General features: G+C 33.8%; 1 protein-coding gene across 1 annotated transcript in view; it reads left to right on the plus strand.

The window, feature by feature from the left end:
- LOC129281961 (calcium-activated potassium channel subunit alpha-1-like) overlaps positions 1-15,312 on the plus strand; it is a 91,693-nt gene that overhangs the window by 36,772 nt on the left and 39,609 nt on the right. Inside the window, exons 8-13 of the mRNA XM_064113420.1 lie at positions 1,605-1,676; positions 5,818-5,930; positions 6,649-6,717; positions 7,300-7,386; positions 7,984-8,060; positions 11,604-11,699. Coding sequence (XP_063969490.1) covers positions 1,605-1,676; positions 5,818-5,930; positions 6,649-6,717; positions 7,300-7,386; positions 7,984-8,060; positions 11,604-11,699 — 514 coding nt within the window. The remainder of the gene's footprint in view (positions 1-1,604; positions 1,677-5,817; positions 5,931-6,648; positions 6,718-7,299; positions 7,387-7,983; positions 8,061-11,603; positions 11,700-15,312) is intronic.

The raw sequence follows: 15,312 nt of genomic DNA on the forward strand, positions 1-15,312 counted from the left end.
ATTCTCCTCTCCATGGGGAGCACTCTATGCATCTGTCCTACACACCTCACACGCCTAGTGCCTCACCGTTTCTTTTAGAACTACACTAGTTCATACTAACATTGCACTTAACTTATTCCTCCCTCCCTAACTATCTCCTTATCATCCCACCTCAGCCTCCTGCTAATTTCTACTGCAAACAACCTAATTTCTCCAGCATTTTATCTTGCTTTCTTTCCCTTCATTCATTTGCGTTTTGTTCTCATTGAGTTATTGTTATTTTTTCAATATTGTTTTGTTTCGTTTTGTCCTCCCGTCATGAGTTCAGTTCATTTTTTTTCAAGCGTGCCAAGTTTGATTTCTTTGAGTTGATGTTCAGTTGTTGAATTATCCTTTTCTTTGGAACCTCCTAGCAGGGTCGTGTCCTACAAAGAGTTGTAATTGATCCAATCAATTTCAACTATGGAAAGCTGTATAAATGTCGCAATTCCCTGTTTACGAGCTATATGCACCATTACTTTGGTAATTAAACACGCATGCCGATTGGGAGGAATCAGTAGCATATTCATCAGTGTTGGTCACATCAGAGACCTACTACTCTGTAGGTCCGTGGTCACAGTTTGAAAACACGTAGAATGAACATATATGCATTCAGGAAGTTGGCGTTGCTGGCTTGCCATAGTTGAGAACGATGGAATCAATCGCAACCATTTGTGAGACAGGTCCCAGACGTGCCATCATGTTCAGTGTAAACTAACCTTAGAAGCTCCATTCTGTTTACAGATGCAGATGCAGTGGACCTGTGCCGATTTCCGCTCTCGATTCAAAGTGGGCCATCTCTTGAAGCATGTTCTTTGGGGAGTGGATTGTCTTTCACACAAAATGCCATTTTCCCCAAAAAATTTCACCATGCGTATTGCAATAAAATCATAATCGAATGTTATGATGCGGTGATACTCTGATATTTTCACTTAGTCTGTTATTCTCGTTCATTTCAAGAGTGTCCATCTTGTACTTCTCCGAACTTCTTCATTCTTTAATTAAACCAAACAGAAAAAGGTTTAGAAATATATGACATCACCAGTAGCATAATGTTCAAATCTTGATTTGAACATGTCAGAATTTTATTTTCAGTAAAAATTGTCTTCCTAAAAACGGACATAAAAGTAATTGGCTTTAGAAACTGGCAAAATTGTAAACTTTTGCTGAAATGTCAGATTAAAAAAAAAGATTCATATTCAGATTCTTGGCTTCAAGTTGTTGGTCCACTTTTAATCTAGCAAGCAAGTTGCTTGACCTCGAAAGAGGCCGAGAGTAACGTCTATGCAGCTTTTTATAATCTAAATAAATCTTCTCCATCCCCGGCCATGCTTCCACTAGTTTACATATACATTTCCATCATTCTTTTATTGTACATTTGGAGAAAGAAGGGCATAAGTCATCCATGAACACCATTAATGCCCTTCTGTCTCTAAAGTGGACACCATGCTGGCGACCATTGACACTAAAGACTGTACATGCCATACAGTATGCAAAGAATAACAATATAAATATGAGTGCTTTCTTGCCCAAACCTTACGAATATTCACTGTATTTTTCGGCTTCCCCTATTTAAAAAAAAAAAGAGGAAACGGTTCATACAGGGTTACGCGGCTTACGCCACGCCATTTCTGATGTCGCAAACTAAAACCAGTCTGGTAAATAGCAAGTATTCTATTTTTAGTGTAACCTATGTGGTGCTTCGTGCTGGTTTGATTAAAATATGTTTTCTATCTCTTTATAGTTTATTTGGTCTTGCTTCACATATTTTTTAATCATCAGCACCCAATTGTATATTGTATTTCTTATTTCTATGCACTCAAAAAAAAGAAGAAGAAAAAAGGAATATGTAAAATTATTCCCGCAATGAATCTTGAAATGAAATTGTATTATGTAGGAGATTGATAGCACGGCGTATGACATCAAGACTTTATGCATCGTCATCAGTTTATGTAAAAGATAATGAAGCCAATTAAGCCAGTATAGATGGATAGCGTTGTCAATCACCAATAGTGATCGACATACATGTATCACTCGTCTGAACACTCCTTAATCGCAGTGGTGATCTATCGTTAGTCACTATCTATTACCACTCGCAACTGAATCCGTGCTATGAATAGTGAAGCCAAGATAATGTCTGAAAGATATGTTAGTAATGACCACTGGTTATAACGGGGTGGAGCCTAGATATTGCGCAATACAGTGCGCTGTTTTTGTAAGACTTTTAACCTATCGCAAGTAATGATAACATCTGAATAGTACGTTTCTGATCACCTGTTGCGATTTATCTCAAGTGGTGATGATGTTTGAACGTTATGTTGCCGATCGCGACTGGTGATTGATAATGCTATCCATCGCGATTGGTGATAACATCTTAAAGTGCTCATAAATTCCACGGAGTTGCAATATCTCTGGCATGTCAACGGTTCAGATCTGTTGCAACTTGCACCATCAGTGTGTGTTTCATAACATATGAATCGTATGCCGTTACTTTGTGCGTGCGATTGTGTTATTCTCGTTGATATCCGTGAGTTGTCTTGAAAGGCATGCCTTTAAATGTTTCTGATTTCCTCAAGGCTACCGTAATTTACCGTCATGCATTAATCATGCATGTTACAGTATACATGAAGTCATTACCATTTTTCTGTTGACATGATTTTGATTTGAAAATGAAATTCCATAATGACTCAATTGTCGTTTGATGGTAATAAGTGGTCTTATACAGAACTAACTTGTAGCTAAAAATCAATTTTTCCAGCTGTCATATTTGTTACATTTTAGTTGAATATTTCTTGCATTAGAGTGAGAGTTTCATTTGATTTGAAGTGTATGTTGTTCGATATTCCAGATGTCATGTTTTAAGTAACATTTTCAAGGATTGTCTATGAGTTTGTATATGCATTTTATGTTGTTTGCACATTTAGAAGGGAAGGAAATTTGTAATGTCCATGCAACCATTTTTAAAAAATCCATTCTTGAAAATCAGTATCTTTAGAAGGGTTATTAAAATATGAATCCATATCAGTCATGTGCTATTTCAATTGTCATTCACTTTGCAAAAGATCTCATTGACTTATTATATCCAGGGGAAATGATTGTCGGGAGAAAATAAGTTATTCTGCAAAGTATGAATGAAGGAACTTAGAAAAAATACAATTTGATTTTTCAGTATATTTGATGTGTTGATATGAACAGTCGATAGCTACAAAAGGGAGAAACCTTTTTTTTTTTAATAAAAAAGAACCCTTTATGCTAGCACTTTATGCTTTCATTTTGTTTGTTTCATTTTGTGTTACAGCTGCAGTCGAAGTCCTCCACAAAAGTTTTTGTCTATCACCGAGCAACTAACTCATACAAGCTCTCAAAAACTTTTGATGGGGGATGAAAAAAATGCAGGCTTTTTTTTATCATGAAAGCCACCATCACTTTCCCCCTACCAGCAAAAAAAAACTTCTGCTAATTTCACCCTTCGTATCTGTGTTCACTGCTTATGAATTCTAGACATTGATGTTTCCACAATACCAAAGCTGCCAAACCATTTTTTTCTTTTCCACACATTTTTTACCCAATTTTCATTTTTCCCTATACATATCAGTTATTTATTTTGTACCTGCTTTCAAAAATAATGTAGGTTTTTTTAAAAAGAAAACTTGCATTGAAATATGATTTCTTTTAAATGCATAACTTACCCATGCTAAAGCCGGCCAAGAGCAGCATGTAATAACTATGCTTCTAACTTCATTCATTTAGATATTAACAACTCAAAAGCTTTCACCCTCAAGCCCCAGCTTCCCCTCAGATCTTTTCGTTGTATGAGTACAGTTTTACTAGACTCAATCGTAATAATGGATTATGAGGGTCACTAGTTAGGCATCACAATTGCTTAGAGTTATAGTCAAAATTGTATACTGTATTACGCAGCAGAGCAAAAGGGTTTACTAAATATTAATTTTCATAACCAAAAATGCCATATCTAACAAATTCTAACATTCATTATTTTGGCATAACTTATGATATATTTATTTAAGTATAGATCTGTTAATTCTTGCTTACCTTTAAATGGTGTCTTTGACATATTTCTCCCCCTTTTTTATGAAGATTAATTTGCTTTTACTTGCACTCACTTTTGTTTCAGTATTGATTTGTATGAATTGTTTTATAAAGTGGAAGTTCAGTTTTGCTTGATGGCCAGATGGTAAAAGTACAGACATGTATGTTCTAGTTGTAATATCTTGTTTAAAAGTGACAAAGCATAAATATTTGGTGGTATTTTAATTTGAAAGTTCATAATTGGACTCACTTTGGATGTTTGTTTGGTATTTTCTTGCAGTTATTTGTCGTTTTGACAATTTATTTAAATGAAAAGGGGGAGAAATATGTCATGGAGACTTCAAGGTTTGCCCTCGCTTCTTTCGGGCATGGTTTTGGATAGTTAACATTTATCTTATGGGGATTCTTTGCGTGGGTGAAAAACTGAATTATTAAAGAGTATATCAAGTTGCTCTTATATTCTCTAGTTAACATAGCATACATGTACTATTGATGCCTCTTGATGGCTTGATAATGAGGGTAGGTGTAAGGGGGGCGGGGTTATCTGGGGGACATTATTTTTTTAAATAGAATTACCATTAAATGAATATAATCGAAAAAAGGTAGGATCGTGTTGCTTAAGACTAGTTTTGATATACAAATTCATTACTGCAAAAAATAATAATAGATGAAATTAAGAAAAATCAATTTTGATTCCGTGCCTGCTTATTTCCTGCCAAGCTACATGTACTTGATAACATCATGAATGTATCCTGATGTGTGCAGTGATTGCATGATTTTTTTTCTTTATGATTGCATTATGTGATCACATTTCTCCTTTTTGTTGGATATCATCATCACTGTTTGCAATCACAATGATTGCATCATGGTTTGCGATCTAAACATGCCTTCACATTGTGTAATTGCAATGATATTATTTGTGATTACAACTAGTGGAAAAATAATGATTACATTCCCAGATGAATACAAGAAACATTGTGAAGTAAGACTGTAAATTACATTCATCATCCATTGTATATGATTACACAAATGAATGTGATCATATAATGATTGCATTCTTAATTAACCACAGAATATGTAATGAAATAAGACAAGAAATTACAACCATGATCATTGTTCATGTGGATTAAAAATTGTGATCATGTAATGATTGCATTCTTGAGTAACATCAGGGTTCCGTAATACAAAGGTTAGCGATTGATTGTTAGCTTGATTTTTTACGATTGATTGTACATTGTAGTCAATGCAATCAGTCATAGAAAAATGTTCTACGATCATTGCTAAGTTTTGTGTTACAGGACCTAAGATACAATATCATCAAAAAGTGTGGCAGGAAATGGCATCCATGATCAGTATTCATGATTGCATCTTTGGAAGAAAATGTAATCATTTAATGAATTTTTAAGTATCCGCACGATACATCATAAAGTGTGGCAGGAAATGGCAGCCATGATCATTTAACATAAATCAAATGTCTAAAACTTCCATCATTGGGTGAGGACCAAAAGGTAAATAAGTCCATGTTAAATTCTTTGACACTACATCTTTTTAACAATCACCAGCAATAAAGCCTTACATAAAGTTCACCCTTTTTATTCAATATGCCATAGTAGATAGTCCAGTTGTAAAATGTGAGGGATCTTGAGGCTAGTGTAGGATGTTCTTGTAGGACCTGGAAGTTTTGTCTACTGAATTACAATGCAGGAACTGATTTTGCAATTTTTGTTTTGTTGTGGCTGTGTGTTATAGCAAGTTCCAAGAGGATCGTGGCAAAGCAATTACCTTGAAGGATGCGGAAACGAGATGTATACGGAGTATCTTTCAAAATCCTTTACGGGTCTTAGCTTCCCAGAAGTTACTCAGTAAGTATATTCATAGATATATGTCGAGTTTTCAATAAAATCTTGAATTTGACGAATGAGTTTTGTATCTTGTTCTATATTATGTTTTTTTTTCCTTCAATAATAGTTTGTGCCTAGTCTGCAGGCGCGGACCCTGATGATCATTGCTACCCGTTGCTTTACGAGAACGGAGTGATCTCTGTACAAAAGCATATGAGAGTTACAGAATTCAGTAATAAGTAGTCAATCAACGAGTGGGCCTCGAGTGAAATTTAAACACAAATTAGAAATCGCTTGTTGACCATTTACTGCCTTCTCTATTTTCCTTCATTTTCTGTTAAAAATCATGTTCTTTCTTACCTTAATTATGGGCATAGTTCTATATTTTACTGTGCAGATTTTACCATTTTTGTTGTCTCGCCTGAACGAAGTTTGGCAGAGACATAGTAATCACTATTCCTGTTAGTCTGTTACAAAATATTCGATCGATCGCGATATATCAGGCAAAACTCGTGGTTCGTGAACCACCTTGTAATATTGTGAAGTCATACTTCCATTATGTTTTTGTATGTGCAAGCATTATATAATTTCATAATGGTCTCATTCACATTACTGACAAGAACAGTTTAATTAATATGAATATAAATGGATACCTTCCCCCCTTCTGTTTGTTCTTTTGTATTCATTTATTTTTTAATAATGATTGTTAATCACCGTTTTCTTCTTCATCTTTTCAAAGAATTTGCTTTCAGAAGTTGAAGCTACTCATCATAGCCGTGGAGGCAAACATAGACACAGTAGAGAGTGTGTAAGTAAAAATCAGTTTTGCCCTTTTTTTGTCTCGCCTGAACAAAGTTTGGCAGAGACCTAGTGATCACCTTTTCTGATAGTCTGTTACAAAAATAGTACAATTTTTGTTCAATGTGCTCTTCTTTATTTTTGTATCATGCTCTGTACATATGATCCTTGGGCAATACCACACGTATGTCCATGAGGATGATGGGGTCAAAGGTCATCTAGGGGTCAAAAGTTCAAATAATACGAGATCATGGCCGTCCTCTTATGAAGCTTTCGTTCAGCTTGCTCTCATTTCTTTATTTCTGCTTCAGTTCTGATCACATTCCTTTCATATGATCCCACATGTGTGTTGTTTCGTATGATGGGGTCAAAGGTCATCTCAAAAAATTATATTGCATATTTTTATTGCTCATGAAATAAGGCGAAAATCTTGGTTCACAAACCACCGTGGCATTTTCATTCAAGCATGGATCGTAAACTTTAATACAAATGGTATGTTTATGCAAACTCGTCTGTAGTTCAAGAACATGAATATTGTCACTCTCAGATCACATGACCGACATTTCTCCATGTATTCTATCCCATGATGCAGCATTGCCATCAACCCGGGTCCACACGTCCGTATTCACGAAGGAACTCTGGGATTCTTTGTCGCCCCGTCAGCTCAGGAAGTCAAGAGGTAAAAGGTCAAAGCACCAAAGACCTTGTATAGAGAGATGCTTTATTGCAACAAAAAAAATGGTTGGACCTATGCATGTATGAATCAGCATGCAAGCATATGCAAAATAATATTCAATTATAGAGAGAGAGAGATATGCCTGTATATTGAAAAAAGAGATCTAAGAAAAAGTAGTCATGTAAAAGAAGAGAAATATTACAAAAAACCAAAGAAAATTGCATTCATGTATAAATAATCAAATAATTTGATTTAAGAGACAACAGGCTTTGAAACCCAGTCTTGCCTGCTTTAGTGACTGCCTTATAGATGAACCACCTATCGATCTATTAAGTTCACAAGTTATGGTTCTTTTGAAAAGTATATTATGTTGCATCATGTATCACAGCAACCTGTTCCTAAAGACCACGTGCTCTTTAAGAGACCGTTTTTGCCTCCCTTCGGTGGACTTTTCAGATTTCACCGTATTTTCATAACTTTGTATACAGTCTTAACTGTATTTTCTTGTAAATATTTACTGTATTATGCATCTTTGAATTGGCGACTATGACATAATACTAACCTCATTGTGAGCTTCAATCTTTTTTTGTTCTGCTAAAGGGCGTACTTCTACTGCAAGTCGTGCCACGAGGATGTGGTCGATGTGGATAAGATCAAGCAATGTGGCTGCGATAATGGTATGTTACCTTTGATATTACGGTGCAGTGATCAAGTGTTTTTTTTTTTTTTAAATACCTCCTACATTGTATCTATCCTCTACCCCCACCCATATTCCTCTGCTAAATCTGTTGGAGGCTGAATGATTGTGCTTTTACGTGGGGGCGTCGAGGTCTAGTGGTTACGACTCTCGTCTTTCAATCCGAGGGACGTGGGTTCGAATCCCAGCCATGGCGGGTTTTCCTTCAGCAAAGAATTTCACCTACATTGTGCTGCACTCGACCCAGGTGAGGTGAACGGGTACCCGGTAGGATTTATTCCTTGAATGCCTTTAGCGCCTATGTCGCGGCTCCGCTATAGCCGGGGTAATGATATGATACCAAGTACATGTATCAAGGGCAGTAGAGTATATGCAATTGTAGTAGCTGCGCTATAAAATGGACCATATTATATTATTATTATTATTCTCCATGTAGATTCCAGTTCTCATATGTGCGGGCTCAGCCTCCAACATGTTAATATTTTTCTTAGCTCTCCATTTACACATTCCTCTGTGTATTATTCCTCTCTCTCTCTTTCACTCCACTTATTATCCCCCCTTTCTCTGTCTCTATCTCTCTCTTCTTTTATCTATTGGGTGATTCCATAAAATATGTACTTCAAACCCCACTCCCACCCCCCCCCCAAACTAAGTGAAACATTTCTGAAATGATGTGACTTTGTTGTTAGTTCATATAAAAATCCACAACGCCCTAAAGCGGTTGTGACTTGAGTCATTAATAAAAATTCACAATCCCCTGAAGTGGTTGTGACTTGAGTGATTCATAAACAGAAGTACATGTAGGAATAGAGGAACACTGGGGTCGGTCTTACAAAAAGGTCAATTATTTTATGGAATCGCTCCGTTGAATTTTCTAAAAGCAATTTTACAAAAAATATCAGTTTGCAGTCATTATCTAACACATTCTCGATAACTTTTGTATATTTGACAGATTGCAGTGTCTAATTTCAATGTTTGTAATCTGATTCATAATTCTGTCCCAAATATTTTGTAATTTCTTTGTCTCTCACAACATGGAAGATAAATATTTTTGATAGTCTAAAACTTAATGTGTCTTTTGTATCATCATCGTCACCTATCTCTTTATCTTTGTTGTTTAAAAAAAGTGTGTTTAGCGATTTGTTTTTAAAACAACCTAACCAATGCAAAGTTAAACCATTTTTTTTCCTTCTTAAAATGGTAGAATGTATAATGCAAGGAGTTACATGTACAGACACACTGTACAGTACATAAGCCAATGTCAGAGATACTTTTTTAAATATTGATGACATTATGTATCATATCTGAATGAATGTTAGGCAAATTATTATGAATGTATAATTGATTTTGAATGTATATGAAAATACATGTATATAACCACTACCCTTGCTATGCAGTGATCGTGGTATTTGTGCACTCAGCTTAGTATCTCATGCAGACAGAGTAGTATATAGGAACTGCCTGCCTGCATGTGTGTGTGATTATTGTATGTATCTACTTCACATACATAGCTTTGAAATCTACAAAAACAGAAATAAATAAAATATCACATGTAGGAGAGTTTTTATTTTTCTGTGAATTCTGAATGCACTAATCCGGCTATAGTTCGCTATATTTATCATCAAATCGCTATTCATCACCCACAAGCCATATTGACTCCCTATGATGAGTAGCAATTGGATGAGAAGCATACTTAAGTTAAGTATCCCTTGTAAGTAAATAGCATGCTCATTTTAATGACTTGTTGGATATAAAATGTCTGACAAGTCCTTTCATGAAATGCTCCCCTGGGCATTCTGACAGGATAGATCATAGTAAAACACATTAAAGAACACTTAAGAAATTTAGAAACTATGTGAAATGCTTGGAGGTTATTCGCAAAGCAATTATAAAATCATGCATGACGTAGCGAATGATTGACATACAGGAAGACTTATTTACATATCTACATGTAGATATGATACTACGCCCTTTGTTCGTAAAGTCATGCATAACTTGAAAAATAAACTTTATGAACCTTATGAAATAGACCCCCTGATTCAAAATCAAAATTATATAAAACATTCAATATTAAAATGCTTTGTTGAATGTATCCAACACTTATATATGATTGTTTTGTTAATGTATGAATCATTTTGTGCTTGCTTGTTTTGTTTATTGAGTTTATTGTTTATATCTGTGATTGTTTTGTACCCCAGTGATCGTGAGGATAGAACATAGATTCTATAAAAGGCCTTAATCATGGCACTAATGCATAGTCACAAAGTCTGTTTCCTTATAGCTGTCCGAAGTATATATGGTTGTTGCTTCATTTTGTTTCGACACATGTCTAATTTTGATTGTAGTTGTCATGTGTATGTTATATATTCTTTTCTGTATTTTTTATTGAGGTGAATAGTATTGCGTAGACAAAAATTGTTCCCATCCATCGCGTTTTTTAACTTTGAGCCATATTTGGAGCTTCAAGTAGGTAAGGATTGTAGAAAGAGTTGTAATTAAACTCAATTCTAAAAATCAAGTAACTTCATTTTCAATCAATTAGGGGCATACATTTGGGACTTGGCATTTGATTTTTTTTAAAAGATGTGTGTAGATGAAAGTATTTCTGCAACAGGCACCAGAAAGCTTTTTGAAAGACTGAGTTTTAGAGTTTCAGTTACCAATTTGCAGAATCCCAAATACAAACAAAAATAAAGAAGACATTGTAAGGCTGTACAGTCTAATAGCAATCTATAGTATCTCCTAATGTCCTTAGAGAAGTTAACATTTTTTTTTTTGGGGGGGGGGTGAACACATCAAATTAGGGTTCAAATAATGATGTAGTGGTAGACATAAATGTACGTATTGGGTTGGTACTTGCTTTGTAATAATGAAGAGGGCACAGAATCATGTTTAACTGCTTACTGGTGATTTTTTGAATTTTCTAATTTATTAATAATACTGCGATTGTCTGGTTCCAAGGAATAATGGGTAATTGTAGTCTCTGAAAAAAAAAACCCATTAACTTGATATTGTGTGGAAAGAAATGAAGCTGGGTGGGATTAATGCAGAACTTTTTTCATCATTAGTAAATTGTAATTATTATTTTTACAGGGTTTTCTTTCTGAACATCGCCGTACACACAGCCATTAATAAGTAGTAGTTGATAATCAGTGCATGGTTACGTAGAAAACGTCTGCCAAATAGAAATATATATATTTCTCCAAATTTTATTTATTTTGTGCATGATTAAACTTGTATGATTTTCATTTCAGATTTAATGATTTTGCACCGTATTTGCGAAATTATTTATCAAGAACCCCTGTGCATGGATACTGCTTGTTATTAGAAGATGCACCTACAACTATCCAAGCTCGATATTGTGTTTGATTTTCATCACACGCCTGCTGAACCCCTGCATGCATCCTGCACAAGATCACTAACCATAATTTTTCTCTCTCCCCCGTAACAATCGGACCACTTTGTCTCTCTTCTCTCTCACTAAAACCACCATCTACGTATCGTTTCCCCCCGTGTCTTACAGCGGACTACCTCAACAGACGGCGCATTTCCTCGGTCCGCAAAAACCGAATTTTCGGCCAAAAGAAGAAGAAGCAACGCCCGCCTACTTCTTCAACAGGTTTTCTATCTTTTCTATCTTGTTGCTTCATGCTGTGTACCCATTGATATCATATATACGTTCTTCATTTTTCACTTGATTTTTTGGTTCCACTTTGCTTGGCTTTCGGAGATTTGTTTAACCAATATCCAACCATGTTATGCTCGATTCATCCTTTAATACAGCATTTGATATGTTGTCTTCTAATGTGATGTTATGCATTTAACCGAATGCTTCATTAATTGTGATCACTAAATGAAAGCAACTGCTGAGTTTAGTAATCAGAAAATCCAAGATAGTCGCATTAGAGGCTGTGCAAAATGTATATATACATTTAGAAAATTAATTTTAGCACAAAGATTTACGTTAGATGTGCTGTATTAAAAACAAATAAAATGTAAATGTTGCTAATTTCATTCAATGCAATAATTTGGATAAATAGCATGCGAAACTGCACTTGCAAATGTCAAAATATACTCTCACTTATATTAGAGAGTACTCTTGTTAAAAGCTGCAAATTTAGGTTGTCTCTTTTATAGTAATGTCTCAAATAATATTTGTCAATTTAATGATAATACGCATAAAATTAATGAAGGAACTCTACATGTATATGATTTTTAATGACTATAAGAGTACACTAATATGTACTATCTGATTCCATAGGGTTTCTTCCAGTGGTTCTAAATGTAATTCGGATTACTTACCTGGTTTTGGTAGCCCAGCTCAGGAATTGGTTTCACTATTCAAATTATGATACTAATTCTCGTTCATGATAAACTTATTGGACATTTGTTGATTGTATTACTTACTCCATCGTTGTTATTGCCTGAGCAATTTTTATTCTTATAACTATCTAACTGTTTTATATTATTTTGGTGATGTTGTGTAGATGCATGCTAGCATCTTGTTCATTTGTTCTATTTGGCTCAAGTCTCCTTTCATTATGAAAAAAACAAGGAAAATTAAGAGAAATGTCCCTTTATTAGAAAAATATCACCCAAACTAAGTGTCCCCCATTCTGTTTGGGAAATACTTTTCCAGATTTTTAAATTAAAAATGTATAAGAGAGATTTCCCCCTTTTCGAGATAGTTTCATTAATCAGTCAATGCCCATTCATATAATTATTGCCTCCCCCTTATTTTTTGTTTGGGGGGGGGGGTTGTACATCAATGAACTAACTCCAAACAAAGGCCCTGTGTATATTTATTTTGCTCAATATAATACAGTGGAACTGAAAATTATACTTCATGTAATAAGAAAAAAATAAGCGCTTTTTAGTTATTTCTTAAGAAGACTTTAACATTCAAGTCATATTAGTATTGAATGTGTACATCTCAATGTGGTGTTATGTAGGTACTAGGAACTGGGTTGGGGAGGGGAAGAGGGTATGGATGGGGGAAGGGGTGAGGGTAGGGATAGGGGAAGGGGGAATCTGTCCTATAGTGCCTGTCTACAGGTGGGGGATTCATATTTTTAGGCAAAAATTTGAGGATCCATTTGCTTTGCTTTTTTATTCTGTAAAAAAACAAACTACCAAACAAACAAAAAGTAACATAACTGCTCTTAAAGTATTAAAAAAAAAATTGGAAAGTCAGAGCTTTGATACTTGATCAGCAAATAAAAGTCTTATTGCATATCATCTAGAGCAATCCAAATGGGTCAATGCAATAAGAAATAATTTTGATTTCTTCATATTGCAAAAAATTGTGGTTTCACGCACTGCATTATACCTAAATAGGTACAACAATTTTTTTAAATATAACATTAGAGACATTAGCCCCCCCCTTCATTCAGACTGTATATGACTTTAATAAAGCTAGTTGTAACATAGCAGCCATAATACTCACATACAGAGATCATTTGACTCTATAGAATATGATCTCATATAGATAAAAATGATATGATGATGATGATAATATTGCTAATTATAATAGTAAAAGTATTATTAATAATAACTATTTTTCTTAAATCAGCAATGTTAGATTTGCTGTTTTCCACACAAATTAGAAAAGATGAGACTTGATTTTGATTCGATGAGAAGCACAGTTCTTATGCTAACTGTACTGTGAAAAGATAAAAATGATAAGATTAAACATCCGGCAAGTCCTTATATAAAATGCTCCCATGAAGACATTCATTATCAATCTGCATTTATTTTTGCGACATAGATTTTAGATATAAATAAAATGCAACGAAGAAATTAAAATGTTTTCAATTTAAATTACATGTATAATAATGTCTCATTGCCCTGAATAAATGAATGAATGGCTTTGTAATATTGCTTTTATCATTCTTACATGTACAGGAAAAATATCTATTACATATTAGATATTTCAATCAGTGATTTTAGTTTACCATGATTGATTCTTCATTTCTTTTGTAGAAACTCTTTCATTTTTTCTAAAGCATTTCAATTGCTTTATAAAATAGCTATTTTTGAATATAATTACCTTGTGATTGCTTAGCAAAATGTAAAAAAAAAGCTAGTCTTTTAAAGGTTAAATGAAATAGCTAAGAAACCATTATTTATTTATAATTGATAATTATATATGTTTATTTTTTTCATCCTACATGATTTTTAAGTGTTTTCATTTAATTTGATAAGTATTTGCTTATTTGTTTTTAATTTGCCTGCAAAATTGCTCGGATCCAATCCACACCTGTTTCAAAATCTTAATATATTACACAAAATCTGTTATTTTAGCTCTAAAACTATAAATTCCATTAAATTAACCGCATTTGCTATTGAACAATTTTTTATTATTTTTTTTGTTTTTTGTCGAGGGAGGGGTGGTATTAAATGAGGCCTTGTACAGCAAAGTCATGAAATTGAAGGTTTTCTTTCGAAGGGCCTACATATCAGATACATCTCACTTCTGTGAAGTAATCTCTTTATTAATTTCAATCCATTCAAATATCTTGGCTAACATGAAATTATTATTTTTGTTTTTATATACAAATGATCATTTTTATCAGGACTGATACTATATTGTATTTATTGATTAAGATTTTGAACAGGTTGTGGATGTTAAGAATTAGATTTTGTTTTGGTTTGAATAAGGAAGAGCATTTTGACATTTGAATGAGATTTTTTTTCAAATGAGACAAAATTGTGCATTTGTTGCTTCATATCACTATGCTGGTAAATGTGCAATTCATTTATCATTTTTTATGATTTATGGTTTAATTTGCTGCTTATTATTCTGCCCTTCAAAAATTATGATAGCTTTACAGAAAAAGAAGCTCAAAAACATATATTCCATATTCAATGTTATTATATGAAAACAAACATAAGCATATTTCTGTTGAATATCATTTATTAGTTATTAATCTTTTAAGATTGATTCTGTGAAAACAATTCCATTTAATAGTTGAGCAGCTGATCCTTCAAAAAACATATTATTATAAAACAATGTGATGAATAGATTGAAGTAGATTCTTTCTCCCTTTCAAAAATAGTGGAATATTATATTCTAGAAAAAGTTAGATTATTGTAATAATTCATCTTCTCATGTAAGAAAAAAAAGTCATGAATATTGTATCTGCATCTTATAATGTATTTTTTTTAAGTTTAGAGAACCCAGAAAAAAAATTGTTTTTAACTTATCATTTGTGAAAATTTGATTGTGGATT

The sequence above is a fragment of the Lytechinus pictus genome, chromosome 18, assembly GCF_037042905.1.
Source record: "Lytechinus pictus isolate F3 Inbred chromosome 18, Lp3.0, whole genome shotgun sequence".
Classification (NCBI taxonomy): Eukaryota; Metazoa; Echinodermata; class Echinoidea; order Temnopleuroida; family Toxopneustidae; genus Lytechinus; species Lytechinus pictus.